This window comes from Ornithorhynchus anatinus, chromosome 19, assembly GCF_004115215.2.
Source record: "Ornithorhynchus anatinus isolate Pmale09 chromosome 19, mOrnAna1.pri.v4, whole genome shotgun sequence".
In the NCBI taxonomy this organism is placed as follows: Eukaryota; Metazoa; Chordata; class Mammalia; order Monotremata; family Ornithorhynchidae; genus Ornithorhynchus; species Ornithorhynchus anatinus.
In genome coordinates, this window is record NC_041746.1 from 668,193 (window position 1) to 694,888 (window position 26,696).

Here is a 26,696-nt window from a genome sequence, read left to right on the forward strand (position 1 = left end):
CCCTTTGTCCCAGGAGACGGTGACATCAGAGTTCACCTTTATATTGTACTCTCCCAAGTGCTTAGTACAGTGCTCTGCATTCCTTAAGTGCTCAATAAATATGAATGACTGACTGATGACTTGTTTCCAGAAAAACCCGCCACAGGGTGCCCGACACACCCCTTTAGCGCTGGAAGGACCCGGCTGAGACCCCCGATTTCCCAAGGGTGCCACAGTGAGTAGTCAGGAGGCCCCAGCTGGGCACCCCCCCCAAAAGATCTAACAGCAGAAGGCATGGGGTGGCCCTTCTCCCCACGCAACCTCTCCCTCTCCGCCCCTTCTTCTCCCTACAGATAGTTACCAAGCTGGTTCAAGCTCTGGTTTTACCAGGTTAGACTGTTGCATCAGCCTCAGTCAGTCAGTCAATTGTATTTATTGAGTGCTTACTGTGTTCACAACACTGTATTAAGCGCTTGGGAGAATGCAATAGAACACTAAGCGGACACATTCCCTGCCCACAAACAAGCTTAGAGTCTAGAGGGACTAGCCTCCTCCCTGGGATCCCCGCCTCCACCCTCTCCCCTCTCCCCTTTTCAATCTATCCTTAGAGCTACCACGGGGTTTATTTTAACAGCTTGCTCTGCCCACATCAAGGGGTGGGCAGGGCAAACACAGAATTGCAGTTCCCCAAATCCTGCCCCCCGACCATCCAGACGGGGTGAGGGGAGGACACTGGAGCTGGGAGGCAGTAGGATCAAAGCCAAGGGCCAGGAATCATTTCTTCCCCCAGTAAGGGTGAGCACAGGAATCTGTTTCCACTGGGAGGAATCAGTTCCCACAAGGAGCCGTGCGGTCGGAAACACTGGAAGGTCCAAAGGGATCTGGACAGATCCGTGGGCCAGTGTCCATGCTGGGTCGCTGGGGGAGGGTCAGGGATGGAGAGGGGAAGTCAAGGGGGTTGGATGGTCTGTGGTCTGTCACTGGGGGAGAGTCAAGGATGGATGGATGGGAAGTCAGGTGAGTGGAATGATCTGTGCTGGGTCACTAGAGGGAGAATCAGGGATGGAGAGGAGAGGTGGGGGTTGCATGATCCCTCCCCAACCCTGAGGGTGGGTGCCGAGGAGAGCAATAATACTAATAATAATAATGGAATTTGTAAAGTGCTTACTAGAAGCCAAGCACTGTTCTTAGGGCTGAGGTAGATAGAAGCTAATCAGGTTGGACACAGTCCTGTCCCCCATGGGGCTCTCCGTCTTAATCCCCATTGTACAGATGAGGTAGCTGAGGCCAGAGAAGTTAAGTTGGCTTGCCCAAGGTCACCCAGCAGACAAGTGGCAATGCCAGGTTTAGAACCCAGATCCTTCTGAATCCCAGGCCTGTGCTGTAGCCACTGGACCACACTGCTTCTCTTCTACCACTGCTGCCACTACTGCTTATTGGCCCTCACAAGGGTGGGCCACCTCAGCCCTTTTAGGGCACCCCCAGTGCGCTCTACCATAATTTGAGCTGGGGTCAACTGGGGTCAGAGGTCAGCCACCTCCCCGATGCTCCAGGAATCACTCTGTTGCCCGGGCAACCTGGATGCTCCCCTTTGTTCCCGCTTCACCCCCTCAGGCCCTGCTGGGGCCCCACTGAACCCGGCAATCTGGGTCAGGGAGCTGAGTGGGGGAGGTGGAAGGGGAGGTGGAGGCTGCCTACTGAGGACATCTTCACGCCCCCTCCACCCCTCACCCCCCAGTGCATTTTCCTCCCTGGAGTTCCTTCCTCCGAACAGATACGGCTCTTGGGAGCACTCCTGGACTGTTCTTACAAACAGGGTATGTAGAACCCACTGGGAGCACAGGAAAGATGGTGCCAGACCCTGTGGAGAGTGCAGGGAAAGTGGCATCCGGGCTTTGCGGGGAGCACAGGGAAAGTGGCATCTGGGCCCTGTGGGGAGAGCAAGAAATGTGGTACCTGGGCCCCTTAGGCAGCACAGGAAAGGTAGCACCAGGTCCTGAGGGTAATGCAGGGAAGGGGGCATCCGGGCCTCCAGAGAAGCACAGGGAAGGTGGCATCTGGGCCTTCGGGGAGGGCAGGGGAGGTGGCACCAGGTCCCGTGGGTAATGCTGGGAAGGTGGCACCTTGTCCTCTCTGGGAGCGCAGGGAAGGTGGCATTTGGGCTCTGCGGGGCACACAGGGAAGGTGGAATTTGGGCCCCATGGAGAGTGCAGAGAAGTTGGCATCCAGGCCCCGTGGTGAGCACAGGAAGGTAGCTCAGGGCAGTGCAGCAGGAGCAAGCTCCGCAACCATGGAGCTGCCTGTGCATCCCGAACCCCTCGGGCAGGTCCTCTCCTCCACAGGGCAGCGATGTTGGCAAAGTCTCTCACCCATCTGGCAGGGATCAGGGAAATGGGCCCGATCAGCCCCCGTGGGGCCGCCCGCACCCCCAAGGGGACTCGCTGCTAATCTAGGACGATGTGGAGGGCAGGAGGCCGTGGTCTGGAGGCAGCGGCCCGGAGGGGTCAGCCCGGCCCGGCTTGGCCCCCCGGGAACTCCTGGGGACTGTGCGGGCCGTTGGGACTCCCGGCCGGAAGACACGGGCTGGCTCTCCCTAGTGTTTCCCCAGAGCTGTTTGGAAAGATGGAAAATAAATAAACGGATCGACTGAAACCCGCCCCCACCCACCCCTGGCTGGGGCGGGGGAAATTCCTTCCACTCACTCATTCCCTGTGGAACGGCCTTATCTTGTTCTGCACAGAGCAGGGCTCCCGGCACAGTGCTCTGCACACAGCGGACACACAACACAGAATCCTTCACACAAAAGGAGACCAACACAGCTCTCTGCATGCAGCCAGCACTCATCACATCACTCTGTACACACCCGATGCTCATCGCAGCACTCTGAACACAGCCGGAGCTTGACACTGGTCTCCAAAGCAGTGGGCACCTAGTACAGCATTCTGACACTATGGGCACCTAGTATGGCGATCAGACACAAACTTTATCTGTTAAATGGAGATGAAGACTGTGAGCCCCATGTGGGACGGGGACTGTGTCCAACCTGATTACCTTGTATCTACCCCAATGCTTAGAACAGTGCTTCGCACATAGTAAGCACTTAACAAATACCACGATTATTTTTGTATAAAGCATGCCTGGCATGACACTCTCTGCATATGAGCTCCCAGCTCAGCAATCTGCACAAAGCCGGCACCTGGCAAAGCTCTGTGACCCAGCGAGCACCCAGAATGGCCCTCTGTACACAGCTGGTGACCAGCACAGTGTTCTGACACAGCCGGTGCCTGGCACAGTTCTCGGGCACAGTGGGCACCCAGCATGGGGCTCTCCACAAAGCTAGCTCCCAGTGCCATGCCGCGTCCCAGAACATTTTGATCTAGGATCCTGTTTTTCTTTTTAAATGGCATTTGTTAAGTCCTCGTTATGTGCCAGGCTCTGTCCCAAGTTCTGGGGTAGATACAAGCTAATCAGTTTGGACACAGTCCACGTGGGGCTCACGATCTCAATCACCATTTTACAGATGAAGTAACTGAGGCACAGAAAAGTGAAGTCACTTACCCAAGGTCACACAGTAATTATGTGGCGGAGCTGGGATTAGAACTCAGTTCTCTGACTCCCAGGCCCGTGCTCCTTCCACTAGGCCCCACTGCTTCCCGTACTGCCCTGCCGTCGGATGCGGAATGCCACCCATAAAGGTCTCTGACAGAAAAGTTTATTTCTATTAATGTCTGTCTCCCCCTCTAGACTGTAAGCTTGCTGTGGGCAGGGAATGCGTCTGTTTACTGTTGTTCTGTATTCTCCCAAGCACTTAGTACAGTGCTCTGCAAGCACTTAGTATAGTGCTCTGCACACAGTAAGCGCTCAATTAATACAATTGAATAAATGAATGAGCTGCAAATAGTGGTTGTGTGGGCGCAGGTCTCCCCAGCCCGTGATGACGCTCCAGCTCCGGAGACCTTTATGATTTGGTCCCGAGGCTTGATACCATGTCACCACCACCCTCTGCTTGACCTTCTCTGCAGGGATTCGGGTTTCTCGAGGGGCCGGGAGTCCAAGGGGGCAGAGCCAGGTCTCCCAGGGTGACCACAGTGGACCCGGATAAAGCCTTGGGACCCGGTCAGAATCTCCCCCCCCATCTGCCCTCCCCCACCCCGGTCCCTCGCTCCTCCCAACCCTGGATCCACCAGGCTCTGCTCTTTGACCTCCGGTGGGAAGAGGCTGGGGCCCCAACCTTTCGGCCCAACCCCACCTAATCCTCCTCCCCCAACTCCCTCCCTCCCTCCCCTTTCTCCCTCTCCCAGACCTCCTCCAGTCCTCTCCCTACTGTTCCCATTTTCTTTCCTATCTCCTGTCTCTGTAGCCACACATTATCTAAATCCGCCTTTAGATAAACAGGAAAAGAAACTTAGGAGCTGGAGTGGAAAAGTCCTTGAACCTTTCAACTCTGCCTGGAAACAGGAGAGAGAGCGGCAGGGCGGCGGGGCTGTGGGGAGGCAGGTTGGCAGGGCCGTGGGGGCAGCCAAGTGGCAAGGGCAGTCAGGGTGGCAGGGCTGCGGGGCAGTGGGGAGACAGGGCTTGGAGCGGCTGGGAGGCAGGGGCAGCAGGGCCAGCTTGGATGGCCGGGTGAGGGGTATGGCCAGGTTGGCAGGGGCGGAGGAGGGGGGCAGCTGGGGCAGTGGAGCGGCAGGAGTAGAACGGCAGCGGGAGTGGCAGGTGGCAGGGTGGCAGGGCGGCAGGGGATCGGCTGCTGCCCGTGGACAGAAAATTCGGCCGGGCAGCCCGAAGGGAGCAGTGCTTTTCCTGAATAAGACTTGATTTGGGGTCTTGAGGCAGCTGCTGGGGGGTGAGAGAGTGTGTGTATGTGTGTTTGTCCCACTTTGTGGGAGGGAGGCGGGAGGTGGGGCAGATGGGGACCAGGGTGATTGGGTCTGGGAATCCAGGGAGTGGGTTTCACCCAAACCGTGATGGCCATAAACCCAATGACCCAGGGAGAAGGACGGCGGGAGATAGTCCCCTAGGGTTTCCTGGATCCCCAGTTCACTGGGGGTGAAGAGTTAAAACTCCTGCCAGCAAAGCAGGAAATGCATCCATCGTGGCCGACACACCACAAGACAGGACAAAGACAAAGACCTACGTCGCCATCACCTCTGCCCTCACAACAAGGAAGGAGGCAGAGGCCTCCAGTGGGGACTAGAGGAAAGAGCCCGGGCCTGGGAGTCAGAGGAACTGGACCTGCTGCTTGCCTGCTGGGTGACCTTGGACAAGTCACTCAGCTTCTCTGAGCCTCGGTTTCCTCATCTCCAGAATGGGGATTCGATAGCTGGTTTCCCTTCTGCTTAGACCGTGAGCCCTGTGTGGAATCGGGTCTGAGCTGATTCCCTGTATCGACTCCAGCTCTTGTTACGGTATTTGACTCAGAGCGCTTGACAGAGACCATAGTTATTATTATTTACCTGTGGCCCCCGGACCATCTTGCACAGCAGATTTATTCCTGTTAATAATATTTAATAACCACGGTACTCGTTAAGCGCTTACTATGTGCCAAGCGCTGTTTGAAGCACCGGGGTAGATACAAGTTAAGCATGTTGGACACGGTCCCTTACCCCCTCGGGGCTCCCATTCTTAATCCCCGTTTTACAGATGAGGGAACCGAGGCCCAGAGAAGTGAAGTGATTTTCCCAAGGTCGCACAGCAGACATACGGTGGAGCCAGGATTAGCACCCAAATACTTCTGCCTCCCTGCCGAGCCCATACGCTATCCACTAGGCAACGTTGTTGTTCTCCCTCAGTAGTTGTGCCCTGATGCATCATAACCGACTGAATAATCACTGGTTCTGGGGTTTGCAAGCGGGGGTCATGGTTCCCCAGCCTGAGCCTTTGGGGGTGGGGGGTGCTTCGTGGCCAGACCCCACTGCTCCTGTTGCCCCCGTGATGAATCACTGGAGGACTGGCAGACATTACAGTCCTCTAGACTGTAAGCTCATTGTGGGCAGGGAACGGGTCTGTTTATTGTTATACTGTGCTCTTCCAAGAGCCCAGTACAGTGCTCTGCACACAGTAAGCGTTCAATAAATACAACTGAATGAATGAATGAACATTATATTTCAACCACAGTGTTCCTGGGGAGAGAGAAGGAGGGGGCCGAGGAATCGAGGAGCAGAAGGGTTAGCCCGATGCTCGGGACACACTAAGTACCACTGATGGATTGAACATCAGCTGATTAGAGAGCGGTTTCGTCACTGCCATCCCACCAGCCTGGTGCTGTGCCCCCAGCAGGCTCAACCCCGGGGGTCCTGACGGTGCATCTGGAATGACTGCGACATCTTAACACCTGGAGGCCGGGAGGCCCAGCGGGCCTGGAGGGGAAGGGAGAGACCTTTGAAGGACTGAATGTTTTTATAGAAAATTTTGGCGGTCTGGAATCTTGTCCACGGGGCAGGAGGTGGGGGAGGGGAGAACGGAGCCGGGTCTCAGCTGTCCAGGAGTAACATCAGCTAGACCCGCGGACGAGCCCCATTTGGACTTCGAAGACTACGGGACCCAGGCCGGGCTTGGAATTGTGGATAGTAGGCCCGGTGGCCTGCACGGCGCCCCTCACTCTCTAATCCTGCCCCTGCGCTCCCACTAACAGCCACCACGGTCCCCTCCTGTCCTCTCCTCAGCCTTTGGAAATCTCACATTGGCCTCGCCTCCCTCAGCTCTGAGGTTTCCTCCCTTGCACTTATTGGAGCTGTTCAGGAAGCTCGTTGGCCGCTAATGTCCTCCTCCTCCTCCAGCGTCCTCACCATGATCTGACCGGTGGAGTGGGGGAGAGGCCCAGCCCACCCTCCTGCTCCGAGCCACCCATGTTGGGGGGTGGGATATGCTGTGTGGTGCCGTGCCCCCCGCCCCTTCTCCTCCCACAGCCACCTGGTTCCTTCCTGCGGTAGCCACTCTCAAGCAGGACCTTGGGACACTGGTGTGCCCGAGGGGCGGCTGCTCTCCCTGGTCTTTGCCCCAGACCCCCGGGCTCAGAATCTGGTGACGGGACCAGTTCCCAGGAGGCACTGACAGAACGCCAAAACCACGTCCATGAGCCCGACAGTGGGGAGGGTTTGCATGATGCCATACGTACTCCTGGCTTTTTTTGCCCCGTCCTGCCGGTTGCTCGCTGTGCCTGCACCTCCCCACCTGGCGATTCTGGGGTTAACCAAGTTCACCAAAGGCCTGAAACCTATCTGAGCGGGGAGGGGGACACGGAGGGTTTGTATTTTCCAAATCTGGAAACTGCCAAGTGGAGCTTGTTCAAAGTTTCCACTGAAAAAAATAATCGCCTGGAGGGGAGCCAACAGTCCGGGACGGGCTGGGGGCTGTTGTGATCCAGAGAGGAGGGTTTTCCCAGAGCCTGAGAGGATGGACTTGCAGCTCCCTCAGGGTGGGTCAGGAGAGGGGCCACCACAGAAGGAGAGAGAGTGATTTTTGGTCTCCCCCAAACCTGGTCTTTGCAGGATTGGTTGCCCCGCCGGCCCCGGGAGGCTGAGGTGGGGAAGGGGCTGGGGACGAGTGGACGGATCAACCCCCGCTTCATATCCACCATCCCCAACCCATCATCTCCAGTCCCTGCCCCTTGGCCCTGGGCTGGGTGGAAAGGGTTGGGGCTCGCTCCATCACGGGGTGGGGGCCTCTCTGGGGAGCAGGGAGCCCTTGAGGCAAGGAGGAACATCCTCAATCATTAGAGCATCATGGGCCAGATAGCAACTCCCGCCAGGGGTGAGAGCCAGGCTGAGGTCACAGTTCTGGCCCAGGGGCGCCTGGGACCCCAAAAGTGGAAGGAGACTCAAGCCGAGGCAAGGGCCCTCGTCTGGTTGGAGACAAGAGATCAGCTCGGCTGGATTGGATAAGAAAAACTGATTGCACCTCCTCTTCTCCCTCTTCATCTCCACCTCCTCTTCTTCCCAGACTTTGACTTGGAGCAGTGGTCAGCGGGGAGGGGTGGCAGGAGGCAAAGTGGGGAGGGGACGAGGCTTCTCATCAACCCCCTCCCCTGCTGGCCCAGAGCTGGAAAGTCTACGGGGAGCGGCAGATGTGACCGACTGGACAGAGCTGCGAAGAGCCCGACCACCCTGTGACGAGAGGGCAGAGGTCGTCTCTGTGGAGCCAGGAAGACAGGAGAGGGGGCGGAGGAGAGGGTGCACAATGGCCCAGGGTTTGCCGCGAATGTCCCGGAAAACCAAAACCAAACTACTGTCCCATTTCTGGGGGTGGGAGGCAGAAAGAGGAGGGAGCTTTTAGGTGGGAGCAACAGGGTAGGGCAGGGGAAGGCAAACAGGGCAGAGCTCGCAGCTCAGAAAAACCCAACTGATGAGGGTATAGGACTGTAGATTTATGAAGAGCCTTGGTTTTCCAATTTCACCATCGGAAGCATCTTTGAGCTTGAAGGGTAGCTTTGTTGTCCCGAAGAACTTTCGCACTGCTTAGTTCTCCACCACCCGACTCTGGGAGGCATGGAGAACTGAGGCAGATCACTACCATTTAACAGCCAAGGAAACTGAGGCCCATAGAGGATAAGTGATTTGCCAAGATCACCCGGCAGGCTGAGGGCCAAGTAGGGAGTGGAAGCCAGATCCTCTGGTCCCGTGGTCCCCGTGAGGTCTCGCCTAGAACAGGGATGGATCTGGGCCATCAGGGTTTGGGGTTGGGAGGGCTAAAGGGGGTGTCTTCTGGGTCTTTGATGGGAACCCCAAGAAGAATGGGGGATAACGTACCATTCCTGACCCTCAGGGAGGTCAAGAGGAGTCACTGATTATGCTCAGACGGTGGGAACTAGAGGCTTTCTGGGGAGCTTGCTTGCTCCCCACCCACTGGCCCCATCCCATCTCACCTCTGGCCCACCCTCTGGCCCTGACTCCCACCCCTTCACCCCCTTCCCACTCCTGCCCCCCAGTCTCACCCTGGCTCTGTCCCCCACTTCCCCAACCATTCGTCCATCCCCACCTTTGCCCTCCATCTCCACCCAGGGCGGATCAGGTCACTTTTCCAGCTCCCTACGGAAAAAAGAGCCTTTACTTCCCACCACCCGGTCAAAGGTTGGGGGTCCAGCCCGGGCCCTCCCCTGAGTTTCAGCTCCAAATTCCTTTCAGGAGGCGCAACGTAGCATTGGTACATTCCTCCGGTATTACCGCGGGCCGGGAGCCGGGGCTCAGCACGACAGCCCCTCCCTCAGGGGGCCGCTCAAGCCCTCCTCCCCACACGTATGTCGTCATGCACGCAGTTTCGTGTAGGGATTATGCGAGTGTATGTGTGCTGAGCTCTAATCCTGGTTCTGACCCTCGTCTGCTGTGTGGCCTTGGGCAAGTTGCTTCACTTCTCTGTGTCTTAGTTCCCTCATCTGTAAAATGGGGGTTAAGATGGTGAGCCCCATGTGGGACAGGGACCGCATCCTACCCGATTTGCTCGTATCTATCCCAGCCCTTAGAACAGTGCCTGGCACGTAGTGAGTCCTTAACGAATTATTATTATTATTATCAGTGCCCATAGGCATATAGAGTTGATTTTCATTGGGAATCCTGTGTAGGCTGCTTCACCAAGAGACTCCGGGATAGGCGAGGAGGGGCCGGGAGGGGAAGAGCAATTATTATTATTGCCGTAGGAGTCCGGGTTCCAGGGGAGGATGGCGGCAGTCTGGTCACCGGAAGCCCTGTCGGTGGTGCTTGGGTGGGGGTGGGGGAGGAGCTGGGGGTCGGGCCCCTCGAGGCCTGAGCATTCAGGAGCTCACAATGGCCAGCGCCAAGGGAAGACCGTGTGGCCCTTCAGACTTGGGGCCGGCACGGTCCTGACACCGTGACGGGACGGTTTACGGGATCTGGATCCCAGCCCCGGAGGTCCCAGTGAAACCGAGTCACCGGCCAAATCGCCGCCTGCCTGACCCCCAGCAGGAGGGGAGCGGGGGCAGTGGGTACGGGTTGGGGGCAGCAGGCGGGGGCAGCCATGTCATTTCCCCTTCTGAGCGACCCACAGGGGAAACAGGAAACAGTCATTTCCCCTCCGACCACTCACTCGCATGATGAGATTTTCAGCGGGGGGTGGAGGTGGAGGCTCTTGGATTTTGGCCCGTCCCACCGGCCAAACATCAACGGGCAAGAGGCCGTTAACCAGCCCAGGTGCTCCTGTCTGCCACCTTCCCGACTCCCTCTGGACTGTAAAACTCCTCAAGGGCAGGCAAGACACCTCTGATTACTGCCCAGACACCCGCCTTCCCGGCTCCCTGTGACACTGCTTCAACAGCTATTGCCCAATGGGTCCGGGCCCTCCCCAGACCTCCAAAGACCAAAGGTCAGTCAGAGGTGTCCAGGCCTCCGGCTCTCACTGGCCTCGCCCTCCCCACCGCCCCATCCCCTCCCAGGGTCCCAGCCCTTGGGCTCTGGGTGGGAGGAGGAACGGGAGAGTCGACTGCAGTAACTGGAGGTGCCATCACCGTTCCCGGAACTTTCCCTTACCTCCCGAAGCCCCCTCACAGCCTGTGGGTTGTCCCCTCCGGATAACTCCTCGCCCGCTCGCTCGGTGGGAGAATCCATCAGCCTCCCTTAATGGGGCGGGGGCAGGCCAGTTTGGACAGGGCAGGGTCGCCTAAGGAGGTTCAGCTGAGCACCATAAAGAGGCAGGGACCTCTTCCTCCGCCCATCTCTTTCATTCATTCAATAGTATTTATTGAGCGCTTACTATGTGCAGAGCACTGTACTAAGCGCTTGGGATGAACAATCTCTCCTTGCCCTCGCTCCCTTCCCCCTCCTTGTTAATAGAAGCAGCATGGTGTAGTGGAGAGAGCACGGGCCTGGTAGTCAGAAGGTCACAGGTTCTAATCCCAGCTCTGCCACTTGTCTGTGTGAGCTGGGGCACGTCATTTCACTTCTCCGGGCCTCAGTTCCCTCATCTGCAAAATGGAGATGGAGACCATGAGCCCCGTGCAGTCCCTTCTGCATCACGGGCTGGCATTACAAAAATCAGCCAGCCAGCCCGCCCATCCCCACTCTCTGGGCATAAGAATCCTCCTGGGAATCTCCCCGGCTCCAGCCCTATCCCCGCCCCTACCCGACCCCTCTCCCTCGTTCCTCTCCACCCACCCCCACCCAGTTCAGCCCACCCCGCCGGGGAGGGTGGTACCTTGCAAACACCTTGACGGCGACTCGATCTTGGGACAGGCTTCTCCTCCGAGGTCCCGGCCTCCTGTCCGCTGCCACATCTTCCCGGCCCCAAGACGGTGGCCCCGCCTCACCGGCCGGCTGGTCGGGGAGCTGGCATCTGGTGGCCCCCGGGACTTACCCTGGCCAGTCATCATCCCCCCCGGCTGGCCCATCACACGGTCCCCATTCCACACGGGGCTCACAGTCTAAGAGAATTTTACCCCATTTTACAGAGGAGGAAACTGAGAACCAGGGAGGGCAAGAGGCTTACTCAAAGTCACCCAGCAAGAAAGTGGGGCAAAATGGAACTAGAAGCAGCAGCGTGGCTCAGTGGAAAGAGCCCGGGCTTGGGAGTGAGAGGTCATGGGTTCGAATCCCAGCTCTGCCACTTGCCAGCTGTGTGACTTTGGGCCACTCACTTAACTTCTCTCTGCCTCAGTTACCTCATCTGTAAAATGGGGATTAAAACTGTGAGCCCCACGTGGGACAACCTCATCACCTTGTATCCCCCCTGCGCTTAGAACAGTGATTTGCACATAGTAAGCGCTTAATAAATACCACCAGTATTATTATTATTATTAAGCAGGATTTCCTGACTCAGTCAGTCAGTCGATTTTATTGAGTGCTTACCGTGTGCAGTAAGAGCTTGGAAGGGTACAATATAACACTATAGTCAGTACTACATTTCCCCCCCACTGTAAGCCAGGCTGCCTCCTCTCACTCTAGCGTCCTCTTTGTCCAAAGGTAAGTGATCAATACTATCGATCGGTCCCCGGAGGCCAAGGGGACCCCTGACACGCCCAGCTTCGAAGTTGCACATCCGTATCCGGGGCTATGAGTGGGCCCGCCTGGGGACTATGGGAAGAGTGGTTGGGGGGTGACCTTCGACCCGGGCCCTGGTTATGGGGGTCTCTTGACCCCCCCAGTGGACTGGGCCCGGCACGTGGGCCTCTAGCTATTGCTGCTTCATTATCCGGGACAAGGAGAGCGGAGACCGGGCCCCGTGAGGCACGATGGGTGGATCGGCGAGAACGGGCCCATCCACGGGACTGAGGACGAGGAAGAGGATCCAAGACTCACCCCCCTCCACCCAGGTGGGGTCAGACCAGGGAATTTCCTGGCTCCTGTTAGCTACCACTCAGCTTTCCGTGTGTCGCTTCCATGCTCGGAAGCGGGTCCATCACGAAAAGCCTCGGAACGACTGGGGGGTCCGGATCGTTGGTGCCGAGGTGGGGGCTCTCTCCTCTTCTTTGGAGTTGGTTAAAAAACACCCAAAACCCCAAAAAACTACTTCGGCGAATGACAAGGACGGTGGGGAACACAGGAAGCGTCCTTATCTCGGGAGAAAACAGGCGGAAAATGGATCATTGTGGTCCAGGAGCCCCCAGCACTCCGGCCGGCCCTCGTCGGATTAACACTTTCCAGATGTGCAGTTCTAATCGTGGAGACACAACTCCCTGACACGGTGTCTTCGGCGGGGGAGGGGGAGGGGTGGGGGCAGGGGCAGGGTGGTACACGCACACACACATATGCTTGCGCACCCCCCCTCCCCGCAGCCACTTGGACGGGGGCCTCTCTCCAGGGGTTGAGCTGAGGGTGAGACCCGCCTCTCCACCCTTTGAAGACCCGCTCTTCCTGGTTTCCGGGACTACCCTCCTCTCTCCTCTACCTCTCCCGCCTCCCTCGGTCCCTCTCCGGACACCCATCCTCGGGATTCCTTGAGTTCTGACTGAGGCCTCGCCCCATCCTGAGCACCGACAGGCTTCTTGCAGTCCTACCCCCTCCTCCAGGAGGCCTATCCCGACCGACTCCCCCTCCACCCCCTCACCACTGTTTTCCCCTCATTTCATTCTCCAGCAGGTAGAAAACTCACTTCTTCTGTTACTGATCGATTATTGATTGATGGATGCCCCAGGCTGTCATTTATACGTAAGGAAGCCCTCAGAGCTACCGCCAGCTCCTGGCCAGGCCCAGGCTGGAACGACGGGACGATGGGGCGATGGTCCCGGCACACCTTCTGCTCCTCTCCGGCCACCCCGGTGCCCAGCCCGGTGCCCTGCTCAACCCCTCGGGGCCCGTGGGCTGCGCAGACTGGCGCTGGAGAGGAGCTAAGAGGGCTTGTAAAAAAGCCCAAGCCGAGAAGGCTCCTTGGGGGAGAGAGCAGTGAGGAAGGCAGGTCTGGACCGAACCCTCACCTGGGACCGGGTGTCTCTGTTACAAAGACGCGCCCCATCCCCACATCTTAAATCACGGCATCACACACACACTCACATGCAACATGGCCTAGTGGAAAGAGCACCGGCCTGGGAGTCGGAGGTCGAGGGTTTTACTCCCGGCTCTGCCACCTGTCTGCTGTGTGACCCTGGGCAAGTGACTTTGCTCTGGGCCTCGGTTCCCTCCTTTACAAAATGAGGATCAAGATTGTGAGCCCCATGAAGCACAGGGACTGTAACCAACCTGATTTCCTTGTATCTACCCCAGTGCTTAGAACAGTGCTTGGCATATAGTAAGCACTTAACAAACATCATAATCATCATATTATTATTATGCAAAACTCACAACTGACCTCACACCACAAATTCACACATTGACATAACATACACTCATATAACAACCTGACACCCCCCCCGCCCACACACACCCTATCACACACACAGACACAAGACTTTTAGATCACTGTGGGCAGGGAGTGTGTCTGTTATATTGTACCCTCCCAAGCACTTAGTACAGCACTCAGCACGCAATAAGCGCTCAATAAACGCTCATCTGTAAAATGGGAATGAAGCCTGCGAGTTCCACACGGGACAACCTGATTACCTTGTATCTATCCCAGCACTTAGAACAGTGCTTGGCACATAGTAAGCGCTTAACAAATACCTCATTATTAATAAGGACTCCTGAGGGATATTACACACCTGTATACAGAATTCACCCCGTCCCCCAGCCCTCTCCCACACAAATCCACATCCTGACATCATCACACGCAAACAAATATAAAACGTACACTGACTGCGTCCCCCGCGCCCCCCGGCACCTACCTCTCACACTGAAATCACACACCCACTTACATCCTCACCTCCCCGGACATCACAGGCCCAGGTTAAGATCCGGAGAACGGCGGGAGAGCAGAGAATTCCTTTGTGACTTCTTCCATGGAAAATCTGCCAGTGCACATAGAGGGTGGGGAGGTGGGGGTGGGTGGGAGAGAGCTGGGCTTCAGTTTGTGCCAACTGCGTGGTTAACCAGAGGTCTCCCATCTCCAGAGCCACCGCCCAACCCCAAACACAAACACGGGGAGCAGATAAGGGGATGTAGCCCGCGTCCTTCCATCTTGCTGGATCTAGAAAGGCACCTTACACAGATAGGACCTTCTTATAGTTTGAACCCTCACCTTGGAAACGGGATTTAGAGGTGGGCAATTTTAGGGTAATCAATCAATGGCATCTATTGAGTACTTACCGTGTGCAGAGCAGGGTACTAAACACTTGGGAGAGAACAGTGCAACGGAGCAATAAAGATCGTATCCCCGGACACCTTGATCGTAAGTTCTTTTTAATTTGATGGTATCTGTTAAGTGCTCATTATGTGCCAGGCACTTGTAGTAAGCACTGGGGTCGGGTTGGACACAGTCTATGTCCCACATGGGGGTCCCAGTCTTCATCCCCATTTTTACAGTGAGCTAACTGGGGCACAGAGAAGTTAAGTCATGTGCCCAGGGTCACCCAGCAGACAAGCGCGGCCAGGGCCGGGCTGAGCAGGTCGGCTGTGACCGATCCCGGCTCCCTCGCCTTGCTCTCTCTGGGGGCCCTTTTTCATTTGCCTTTCCGGCTGCCACCTGCCCCCGAGCCCCATGCCCTGTGTTGGGAACAACCCTCCTTTAATTGGGCGCCCGACCCCTGGGCTCCAGTCAGTTGATTGTATTTACTGAGCACTTACTGTGTGCTGAGCACTTGGGAGAGTACGGTTGCACAGACACATTCCCTGCCCACAACAAACTTATAGAGGGGACCGCTTCCAACCTAATTAACTTGTATCTAGTTAACTCGTAACAAATACCATAAAAAAGTGGCCGTGTCAGAATTAGACTCCAGGTCATCTGATTCTCAGGCCCGGGCTCTTTCCATCAGACCGCACTGTCTCGCGGCCTTTCGTGTGCCTTTTTAAGCGCTTAGTGCTCTGCCCACAGTAAGCACTCAATAAATACGATCGAATGAATGTGCCGCCCACGCCGGCCCTCCCGCATCTCTTCCCGTCTGGTGGTTCCTGGTTGGGTTCATCACTTCCAGCCGCGCCCGGCAGCTCGGCCCCTTTCCGACCGCAGACCTTGGGTCCGCCCGTTCGCTCGACTGGCCGGCGGCCGGTGCCGATCCCGCTTGTGGCATATACACCTCCATCTTCTCTGCTACTTGGTCAGCTCCCCGAGGGCGGGGACTGTGGGCCTTGCTGCTGCTGAGCTCGCCCAAGCCGTCGGGAGGGCACCTCACGCCGAGCGGGCACTCGGTACGGACCCCGCATCGATGGCTCGAGGGCTGGTGGCCCGAGGGGTCGGGGTGGAAGTGAGGGAGCAGAAGGAATTGGGGAGTGGAAGGGGGACTCCATCGCAGGGAGGGCGGCTTAGCAGCCTTAGCCTCAGTAACCTCACCAGGTGAAGGGCTGTGGCCCGGACATGTTAATAATAATAATAATAATAATAAATGTATCTGCTAGGTGCTTACTATGTGCCAGGAACTGTTCTATGCACTGGGATAGATCCAAGCAAATAGGGTTGGACACAGTCCCAGTCCCACATAGGGCTCACAGTCTTACTCCCCATTTTACAGAAGAGGGTACTGAGGCACAGAGGCTAAGTGACTTGCCCAAAGTCACACAACAGACGAGTGGCAGTCTTTCTCCCCCTCTAGACTCTCAGCTCCTTACGGACAGGGAACGTGTCTGCTAATTCTCTTGTACTGTACTCTCCCAAGTGCTTAGTAGTGCTCTGCACATAGTAAGCGCTCAATAAATACCATCGATTGATTGATTGAGCAGGGATTAAAGGAAGCGAAGGTGAGGGGTGCCGGGGGGTGGGGGTGGGAGTCCGGCCTGTCTGACACCTGGAAACTCCCGGCCGGGGTCGAGAGCCATTCTGGGTGGAGAATCAATAGTTTAACCAGTTCTGGCCAGGGAGAGATGGAGAGAGAGAGGGAGGGAGGGATGGGGCAAAGCCCAGGTAGGAGAGGCAGGTGAGAAAGGTCTGCTGCTCTCTGTCAGAGTGGGAGAAAAGCAGCAGTGTCTCCCTTCCAGGAGCTGGTGAGGCCCTGGAAACCAAGTGAACTCTGAAACGCAGACAGAATGTTGTGGCCAGCTGCTCTCCACCGTCTCCTCTCCATCCCAGCGTGTCTGTTATACTGTTCTATCCTAGTCTCCCAAGCGCTTGGTACAGCGCTCTGCACACCGTAAGCGCTCCATAAATACCACCGACTGACCGACTGAGCCCGCAGGGGAGTGACCCACGCACTTGGCCGCGTGCCGGTTCGAGTTCAGCCGGCAGAGCCCCCTCGTAGGACGAAACATCGGAGCCAAGTGAGGGTGTGTCAGAGGTCTTCTGCGGGGCGAAGCCCCGCTGCCCCCACCCCCTCGGCCCCCTCGCTCTCACGGGCTGGTTCAGGCCCCCACTGGAGGCGGGTAGGGGTTCCACCCCTTGGGAATGGCAGAACCCAGGAAAGCCCTTCCCCCCTGGAAGCCCTCACCACCCTGGAGTCCAATCCCCATCGCCCAACCCCATCTATCCCTTCTCAAGAGGAGGCGGAGCAACTCCTCTTTCGGCCGAGAGCCCCCGCGGCACCCAGACACCGTCCTCGCGGGCCGCGGAGCCCGAACCCCGCCCGGGAGTCCCGCCCGATTCCCGAAGCCCGCTCTCGGAGAGGCCGGCGACCAGCGACAGACACACGCACACGCGGGACTCGGCCTCACACCTCATTTATCTCCTTTTCAAACAAAACCCGGCTCAGAGTCCTCGCCGCGAAACCACCACCCCGTAAGGCACGTGACGGATCGGACGACGTGGAGGAATGTCTCCTCTTTTTGGCTTGCGAAACACCCGTCTCCTTTCCAGAACGGCGGAGGAGACATTCCAGAGAACGCCCGACTGGCCCGGGACCTCGGCGGGCCCAGGATGGGGAGAACGGAACGAGGTCGGGACGTGAGAGGCACGCGCCACGCTCGGAGGTCGGCACGTGCCACGCTCGGAGACGGGCTCGTGCACACAAGGATGGATTACGAAATCTCCTTCGGGGACGCCAGCCGGAGAACAAGAACCTTTTCTGGCTCTGGAAGTGGGCTGGCCGCCTGAGGCGCACACGTGACACACGCGCCCTGGTTCTGGGACGTGTCCCACCCCGTCCCCCCCTCGGACGCCCAGAGGAGGGGGCGAAACCAGGTGGGATCAGCCAGGGTGGCTCCGATTCCGGAGCGCCACGGCCACTGATCCCTTTGGAGCTTTGGGAGTCGACTCCGGCCCTCCCGACCGAGCCGCTTCAGGGTGGCCCTTTCTCTGCCTGGGAACGGAGGCAGGATGCTGCCCCCGGGGCGCCGCACCCTAGAGCCGTGAGGAGTTGTGCGTAGCGACTGACATGGGATGACCGGGATTGCCTCCGTGAACGAGGAACTCCAGAAAAGTGGATTAGCTGGGCACCCATCTCCTGACTTGGGGGAGGCGGGCAGGGGGGTGCAGATCCTCTTCATCCTCTCACGTTGTGCTGGGAAGCTTCATCTCTGATCAGCAGTTTGTCCAGGCTCCAGGAGCCATGGGAGAAAAGAGGGTGAGCTCTCTCAGGAAGGCCCCCTCCGCCATCCCGACTCCTTCTCTCCCTACCCGCCAGCGAGCCAGCCCCCTGGACTTCGTGCCCGCCCCCTGCCCAGTGGTTGGCACCGGGGGGAGGGAGCCCTTTCTGACGGCAGTGACTCCACGGGGGTCTCCGCCCCTCCGTCGGCGCCTCTCTGCTCCCCGCCCCCGTCCACAGACACACCGTCACGCGGCCCGGAATTCCCGTCGCTTCCACGGCCCGGCCACGGACCGTCCTCCCCACCGCGGGAGGGGACGACTTGGAGGCCCGGGGTTAGGAGACCGCTGGTGTCCTTGAGGGTGCCTTCTCGGGCCCGGAGAGACCGCCAGAGATGGAGACCGGGAACGGAGCCCTACGTACGCACACACACACCCTCTCTCTCTCCGCCATCTGTACAGTCACTATAATACACTGAAACCACGGTCCGCTCAGCTACCGTGGGTTCCGCCATCCAGCCCGCCGTGTCCGGGGCCGGGGGTGCTACGCCAGGCAGCAGTACTTTTTCCACCAAGCTTTGGACAGGGTTTTCATTTTGTCCGGAGTCCTGCTCTTGGCTTTCTTTGGCGGTTGCTGCTGGTGCTGGTGCTGCTGCTGGGCGTCGGAGAAGCGGATCCCCGCCAAGATGGCGGCGTCAAAGACCTCCTTCAGGTTCTTCTGCGTCAAGGCCGAGCACTCGACGTAGGCGGCGGCCCCGACCTCGTCGGCGCAGAGCCGGGCCGCCCGGCCGGCCACCGGCTTCTCCCGGCCCCGGTCCAGCTCGATGAGGACGCCGACGTCCTGGCGCAGGTCGGACTGGGTCCCCACCAGGACCACGGGGGCCCCGGGGCAGTGGCGCCGGACCTCGGGGACCCACTTCTCGCGGATGTTCTGGAAGGAAGCGGGGCTGACCACACTGAAGCACAGCAGGAAGACGTCCGCGTGGGCGTAGCACAAGGGCCGCAGCTTGTCAAACTCGTCCTGCAAGACAAGCACGGCCACGAGGTCACACCGCGCACACACTCACTCACTCACTCACAGACACCCCCCCGACCCCCACCCCCGGCGCACGGGAGCCGAGGCTGCGGCTGGGCGCGGAGGGGCAGGTGAGTCAGTCGTATCTATTGAGCGCTTACCCTGTACGGAGCACTGGAATAAGCACCTGGGAGAGTATAATCACAATAAAACCGACACGCTCCCCGCCCACGGCACGCTTACAGCTTACGGTCCCGGACCGGCTCACGCCTCGGTGGTCATTTCAGAGTCGGGGCTCCCAGGGAGGCCGGGGGCCAGTCCTACACCCAACACCCATCGGTGACGTCGGCAGGGCACCTCCTCCGAGCAGAGCGCTGTGCCGAGCGCTGGAGGAACGCACCAGGCAGTTGGCAGACACGATCCCTGCTCTTGAGGAGGAGGGAGACACTAAAATGGGCCCTAGGCAGGGGGAAGAAGGGAAAGGAGGACCTGCGCGGGGGTCGGGGCTTAAGCGAAAGAACACCACAGTCCGAGCCCAGGAGCAACGGGGATGTGAGCATCCACGGGCCTAGGCGACCTCCCGCCCCGAGGCTGAAGCGGTGGTGGCCGGGGAAGCGAGGCGAGAGATGAATCCGAGTAGGAGGAGATGGAGGAGGAGGAGTAATCACGACGACAGTAATAACAGCAAGAGGGATTGAGGGCAGCCGTACTTTACGGCCGACAAATAAAGACGTGTCCAGCTCTGCCCGGGTCGTCCCCAACCCTGAGTCGCTGCCTGGCGGGAGGCCGAGCCTCTCCCACGGCCGGGGGGATGGGGCAGGTCTTCTCTCCGGCTTGGGGGTCTGGGTCGGCCACCGCCATCCCCCGCTCCTGCCGCCCGCCCCCTGCCCACGCTGCCCCGAGAGTCCCAGCCCTGAGCGGCGGAAGTAGGTCAGGGCGAAGGAGGGACAGACGGGAGCCTATTGGGCTCAGTCCTCCAGAGGATGAGTGTGAGAGTGTGTGCGCGCGCGCACGCTTGTGCACACAAGCTCTTCGCTTCCCTCTTTAGCCAACCCCTTCCCCTACGCGGACCCCTCCCGCAGAGCAGAGGTCGAGGCCGACACGGGGACAGACGTCGACAGCCGACCCCTCCCAGGGGACACGGAGCTTCCCGCGGCCCGGCCCGGCCGGGTCTCGCTGGGTGCCGGTCACCCCCGCCCTCGGCGTTAGGGATGGACCCTCCAGCCCTTCTGACCCTCCCCGGGTGACCCAGCAGGGCCCGTTCAACCCGTCCGACCCCACGGCCGGCACGCGACAGGTTCTGGCCGTGCCGGGGACGCCGGGGGAGAGAGAATGGAAGCATTTCTTCCCCCGTCCTATCCTCTCCAGGCCCGCCGTTGACCCCGACCCAAAAAGCGTCGTGGCCGCGGTCCAGCGGAGGCGGGACCGATGGTCAGTTTCTCTCAGGACGGCCTCCATCCTCCCGCGGGCCAGGAAACCCATCAGCTCCGTTGGTCCCACCAGGACAGACCTGGTTCCACGGAGTCTGGGAACTGGAGCGGCGAGGCTCTAATAGCCGGCCCCCTCCCCCGCCTCGCCCCAACTCCCCCTCTCCCGCCCCCGCCGGATCCTGGCAGCGACAGCGAAACCGGACACCGTCACGGCAACGGGTCGGAGATCCAGCATCGGCGCCGACGCCCCAGGGACGAGAGGCCACGGGCGAAGGGCCTGGGACCCTCTCCCGGGCGGGACGGCGAGGGCGCCCCGAGACCCCCCCGCCCTCCTGTCCTAGGCATCCCTTGTTCTGCCCGCCCTCCTCTCGCCTCCCCCTCCTCTTGACAAGGGGCGGGCGGATCAACCAGGGAAGACCTCCCGCTGGAGGAGGGGCTGCAGGAGGCTTTGAAGCTGGGGGGCAGCTGGGGTCCGGCGGATCGAGGGGACGGGGGGAGGCAGGGAATAAGGCAAGGTGGGAAGGTGGGCCGGGGAGGAAGTGGCTGGCGGTGAAGCCCGACGAGGAGGGAGGCGGCCCTGAGGCAGCCGGCGGCTTCCGCCAATCCCCAGGGAGCTCTGGGTCTACCGACTCGGTTGTACCGGACTCTTCCGAGCGCCTAGTACGAGGGCTCCGCACACAGCAAATGCTCGATAAATACTAACGATCGATTGGCCGAGGCCCGGCATCGACGGGAGCCCAAAGGGCACTTCTGCCAGCCCCAGCAGGGTCCTGGGGGAGCGCCCGCCACACGAAGCGGCCGCTGACACGTACCCAGAGAGACTTCCAGGGTCAGCAGACGCGTGGGGCAAGTGGCGGGGGCCAGGTCTGGCCCGGAACGCCCTCCCTCCTCAAATCCGACAGACGTTGACTCTCTCCCCGCTTCAAAGCCTTTTTGGAGACCCATCTCCTCTAAGAAGCCTTCCCTGACTAAGCCCTCCTTTCCTCTTCTCCCACTCCCTCCTGCCTCTCCCTGACTCGCTCCCTTTATTCGTCGCCCCACAGCACTTGTGTACCTAGGCGTAATTTATTTATATCAATGCCTCTGGAGGACCTCTAGATTGTAAACTCATTGTGGGCAGGGAACGGATGTCTCTATTGTTATATACTGTACCCTCCCGAGCGCTTAAGTACAGTGCTCTGCCCAGAATAAGAGCTCGAAAAATATAACGATGAATGAATGAAGACAGTGACCCTTGCCAAGCCTTTCTGGCCTCAGTCGCCAAAGGAGGAGCGGGGACGCTGAGCCAACTGCTCCTTCCCTTGAACAGTCCCCCGGCCCTAACAGGAGATGAGGAGGGGCTTCCACAGGTCAGACTCCCAGGTCCTGCTCAGCTGGGCGCCTGAGGCCAGGGATCCTGGACAGAGCTGGGGGGGCCCCCACGTCCGAGGACACGACAACCGCGTCGTTGCGTCCACGTCCTCACCGCCCCGTGGCTCCGGTCCCTGACCCGAGTCCCGGTGGGACGGCCGAGGTCAAACCCTCCCCTCTGGGTCACGTGGACGGGTCATCCCACACCGGTCAATCTCTCCAGGGTCCGTGCCCCGTCCAATTGGCTCTCTCCCTTTTATTTACCGGCTGCTCCTCTCTCTCTTCAATCCTCTCAAGCCAAACCTACTCTCCCTGCCTCCCTCTCACTCCTTTATCACCAACCTCTGAGCTCAACGCCCTCCCCCCTTCTCATCCAGCAGGCCACTGCTCTCCCCGTCTTCAAAGCCCTCCTGAAATCACACCTCTTCCAGATGGTCTTCCCTAATTCCCCCCGTCTTTTATCTCCCCAAATCCCACCCCAGCACTTTCCAACCCCTAGGTCCTCACACTCCGGTACTTAAATACACATCTTCCTCTAGATTGCAAGATCTCTGGGGGCAGGGAATGGGTCTATCACACGTGTTACACTGTAATAATAATAATAACAGCGATATTTAAACGCTTATTCTGTGCCAAACACTGTTCTAAACGCTGGGGGAGATACACAATAATCGGGTGCCCTACGTGGGGCTCAAAGGCTTCACCCCCCCCCCCTTTTACAGAAGAGGTAACTGAGGCACAGAGAAGTTAAGTCACTTGCCCAAAGTCACAGCAAGGAGAAGCTCTCGCTGGGGGTCTCCCGGGGGGTCCTCAGCTCAGCCCCCCCGTCCCACGGCCACACGGAGATCCGGAGGGGTTGAAAGCGGCGTGCCTTCGGCTCTCTGGAATGTAAGCTCCTTGTGGGCAGGGAACGTGTCCGCCGACTGCTATATCGTACTCTCCCAAGCGCTCGGTACAGTGCTCCGCACACATCCGACCGACCCGACTGAAGGAGCGGGAAAAACGAGGCCGGACCCTAAGCTCTAGGTGGGCAGGGGACACCAACTCCGTTATATTGTACTTTCCCGAGTGCTCTCACCGTAAGTGAGCCATCGTAAGTGAGCCATCGGCTCACTGACGGATGGGAAGGCCAACGGAATGAATTGTACATCGTCTTGATTCTATTTAGTTGCCATTGTTTTTACGAGATGTTCTTCCCCTTGACGCTGTTTAGTGCCATTGTTCTCGTCTGTCCGTCTCCCCCGATTAGACTGTAAGCCCGTCAAACGGCAGGGACCGTCTCTATCTGTTGCCGACTTGTTCATCCCAAGCGCTTAGTACAGTGCTCTGCACATAGTAAGCGCTCAATAAATACTATTGAATGAATGAAAGAGGCTCCGCCGATAACAAGCCTCCCCACAGCAGGTGGCCAGCAAATAGCCCCCACGGATTGCCCCGATAAGCCTTAAGGGGCAGGGTCCCCCTCCTACGGCTTTATGACGATGCCAAAATCCAAGAGCTGGGATTTATCTCAGATGTTTGATCTAAGTTTCCGAGAATTTAAGGCGTCATGCCTCCGAGTGGGAAAGACAGCCGGTCGGTGGAAGGGGACCCCGCGTAGGAGACCCCACCCTGGCCTGCCGTGTGACCTCGGGCGAGTCACTTCACCCCTCTGCGAAAGGGGAATGACTGCTCTCCCTCCCTCTCAGCCCCCCTGCGGGACAGGGCCCGGGACCCATCTGTTTGTCTCGTTCCCCGCTCCAGATCCGAGCGCAGGGCTTGGCACAGAGTGAGCGTGTAATGGATACAACGGTAAGGGGCTAACAATAGAGCTTTCTTTCAAGGCTCATCCCAGGAGGGAAATCCATTCTCCGGGACTGGCGGGGGGCGGGGTGGAAATAGGCCACGCCGGTCCCTATCTTCCCCGGCCGGGGCGAGGAGCCAAACGGTCCGGGCCAGTGGCCCACGAGCCCGGGGGTGGGGGTGGGGATGGGGATGGGGGTGCCCGGTACTGACCTGTCCCGCCGTGTCGCAAAGCTGGAGCCGCACCGGCCTGCCGTCCACGGACACCACAGCTCAAGAGAGGAGAAAGCACAGCTCAGAGAGAAGACAGCGGTCAGGAGCCAGCCCCTCTGCCCACCCCAGAACACTTACGTATACAAACGAACAACAAACAAATGCTTCTATAATTCTATTCATTTATATCGACGCCTCTTTACTTGGACTGACGCCAGTCTCCCCCTCCCTAGCCTGGGAGCCCGTCGAGGGCCGGGATCGTCTCTATCGCCGCACTGTGCTTTCCAGTCGCTCAGTCCAGTGCTCGGCACACAGTAAGCGCCCAACAAATAGGACTGAATGAACGAGGGCGGCGTGGGCACCGGACCCCGGGCGGCCCCTCGGCCCGGGCTGGGCATCCCGGCTCCTCCACTTGTCAGCTGGGTGACTTTGGGCAAGTCACTTCCCTTCTCTGGGCCTCGGTTCCCTCATCTGTCAAATGGGGATTAAAGCTGTGAGCCCCACTTGGGACCACTTGATGACCTTATATCCAACCCCAGCGCTTAGAACAGTGCTCGGCACATAGTAAGCGCTTAACAAATACCAACATTATTATTATTCTTCCCTTCTCTGGGCCTCGGCTCCCTCATCTGTCAAATGGGGATTAAAGCTGTGAACCCCACATGGGACCACCTGATGACTCTGTATCCACCCCCGGCGCTTAGAACAGTGCTCGGCACATAATAAGCGCTTAACAAATACCACCATTATTATTATTCTTCCCTTCTCCGGGCCTCGGGGACCCCCATCCGTAAAATGGGGGATGAAGACCGTGAGCCCCACGGGGGACCGCCCGATGACCCTGTCTCCCCCCAGCGCTTAGGGCAGCGCTTGGCACATAGTAAGCGCTCAATAAATTAGACTGTGAGCCCATCAATGGGCAGGGATCGTCTCTGTTGCCCGAACTGCCCAGTCCAAGCGCTCAGCCCAGTGCTGTGCACAGAGTGGGAGCTCAATAAATCCTATCGAACAAATGCCATCATTAGGAGGAGGAGGAAGGGCCGGGATGCAGGATGGAGCTCCGGGGTGGGAAGTGGCCAATTGTTTGTCCACATCGAGCGCTCAGCCCAGTGCTCTGCACAGAGTGGGAGCTCAATAAATCCTACCGAACAAATGCCATCATTAGGAGGAGGAGGAAGGGCCGGGATGCAGGACGGAGCTCCGGGGTGGGAAGTGGCCAATTGTTTGTCCGTGTTGAGCGCTCAGCCCAGTGCTCTGCACAGAGTGGGAGCTCAATAAATCCTATCGAACAAATGCCATCATTAAGAGGAGGAGGAGGAAGGGCCGGGATGCAGGATGGAGCTCCGGGGTGGGAAGTGGCCAATTGTTTGTCCACATCGAGCGCTCAGCCCAGTGCTCTGCACAGAGTGGGAACTCAATAAATCCTCCCGAACAAATGCCATCATTAGGAGGAGGAGGAAGGGCCGGGATGCAGGATGGAGCTCCGGGGTGGGAAGTGGCCAATTGTTTGTCCACATCGAGCGCTCAGCCCAGTGCTCTGCACAGAGTGGGAGCTCAATAAATCCTCCCGAACAAATGCCATCATTAGGAGGAGGAGGAAGGGCCGGGATGCAAGATGGAGCCTCGGGGTGGGAAGTGCCCAATCGTTTGTCCGCGTCGAGGCTCAGCCCAGTGCTGTGCACACAGTGGGAGCTCAATAAATCCTATCGAACAAATGCCATCATTAGGAGGAGGAGAAGGAGGAAGGGCCGGGATGCAGGATGGAGCTCCGGGGTGGGAAGCGCCCAATTGTTTGTCCGCGTCGAGCGCTCAGCCCAGTGCTCTGCACACAGTGGGAGCTCGATAAGGACGAAGGAATGAATGCAGGCGGTGGGGGAGGGGGGAAGGAGGCAGGCTGCTCCGCGGGCATTTTCACGCCCGGGGGGGGAGGGGAGGGGAAGGGAAGGGGGCGCGGGGGGTCCCCGAAAATCGGGGGCAAGGGGGAGGGTCCCGCCCGGTCCCGTCCGGTCCCGCCCGGCGCGGCGCTCACCGGAGAAGTTGTCGAAGGCGGTGGGGATGTAATGCGTGGGGTAGCCGTTGGTGGTGTAGCTGACCACCAGGCTGGTCTTGCCCACGGCGCCGTCGCCCACCAGCACGCACTTGAGGCCGGCGGCGGCGGCGGCGGCGGCGGGGTCGGTCCCGGGGCCCCGGCGGAGGCGGCGCGGCGGGACCGGCGGCACCTGGCAGGCGGCCGGGCCCGCCTGGCCCAGGTAGGGGTGGGCTCGCTGGTCCGGCGGCATGGGGCCGGGGGAGGAAGACAAGGACGGAAGGAAGGAAGGAAGGACGGACGGACGGACGCTCCCCGAGCCGGAGCGGCAACCGCCGGCCCGCACCGCCCGCCGCCACGCCCTCGGGAGGTGCGGGAGGAGCGGGAGGAGGAGCAGGAGCTGCAGAGCAGCCCGTCGGGGCCGGGGACGGGGTCGGGGCCGGCGCCCCGCCGCTTCACGATGACATAACGTGCCCCGGCGGGCGCGGCGCCCCCTGCCGGCCGCCCCCTGCCCCTCCCGGGGCTTCCCCTCCCGCCCCCCGCCCATTGGCCGGGACCGGCCCCGGCCCCGACCAATCGCCGCTCCCCGGCCCCGGGTGACGTCAGGCCCCGCCCCCGACCAATCAGGGCTCTCCCGGCCCCGCGCGACGTCAGGCCTCGCCCCCGACCAATCAGCGCTCCCCGGCTGACGTCGGACTCTGCCCCCCCCCGACCGATATCACCCCTCCCCTTCGAGTGACGTCAGGCACCGCTCCCCGACCCCGAGTGACGTCAGACCCCCCCCCCGGGGCGGCCTGGGCCGGGATGGGCGGGGCCCGGGGAATCCGGCGGCCGCAGGACCGGCGCGGAAACCGCCAGGACCTCATTCATTCATTCATTCATTCATTCATTCATATTTATTGGGCGCTGACTGTGTGCAGAGCACTGTCCTAAGCGCTTGGAAGGTACAATGCACCAATAGAGAAGCAGCGTGGCTCAATGG

General features: G+C 59.3%; 1 protein-coding gene across 1 annotated transcript; it reads right to left on the minus strand.

The window, feature by feature from the left end:
• Window positions 1-17,080: 17,080 nt before the first annotated feature.
• Window positions 17,081-26,207, minus strand: RHOU (ras homolog family member U). Its single transcript, XM_029047563.2, has 3 exons — window positions 25,718-26,207; window positions 23,689-23,747; window positions 17,081-18,919 (listed from the first exon to the last, which is right to left on the minus strand). Exons 1-3 carry the CDS (start codon window positions 25,965-25,967, stop codon window positions 18,443-18,445), a joined length of 786 nt encoding a protein of 261 aa, XP_028903396.1. The 5' UTR covers window positions 25,968-26,207; the 3' UTR covers window positions 17,081-18,442.
• Between the last annotated feature and the right edge of the window lie 489 nt (window positions 26,208-26,696).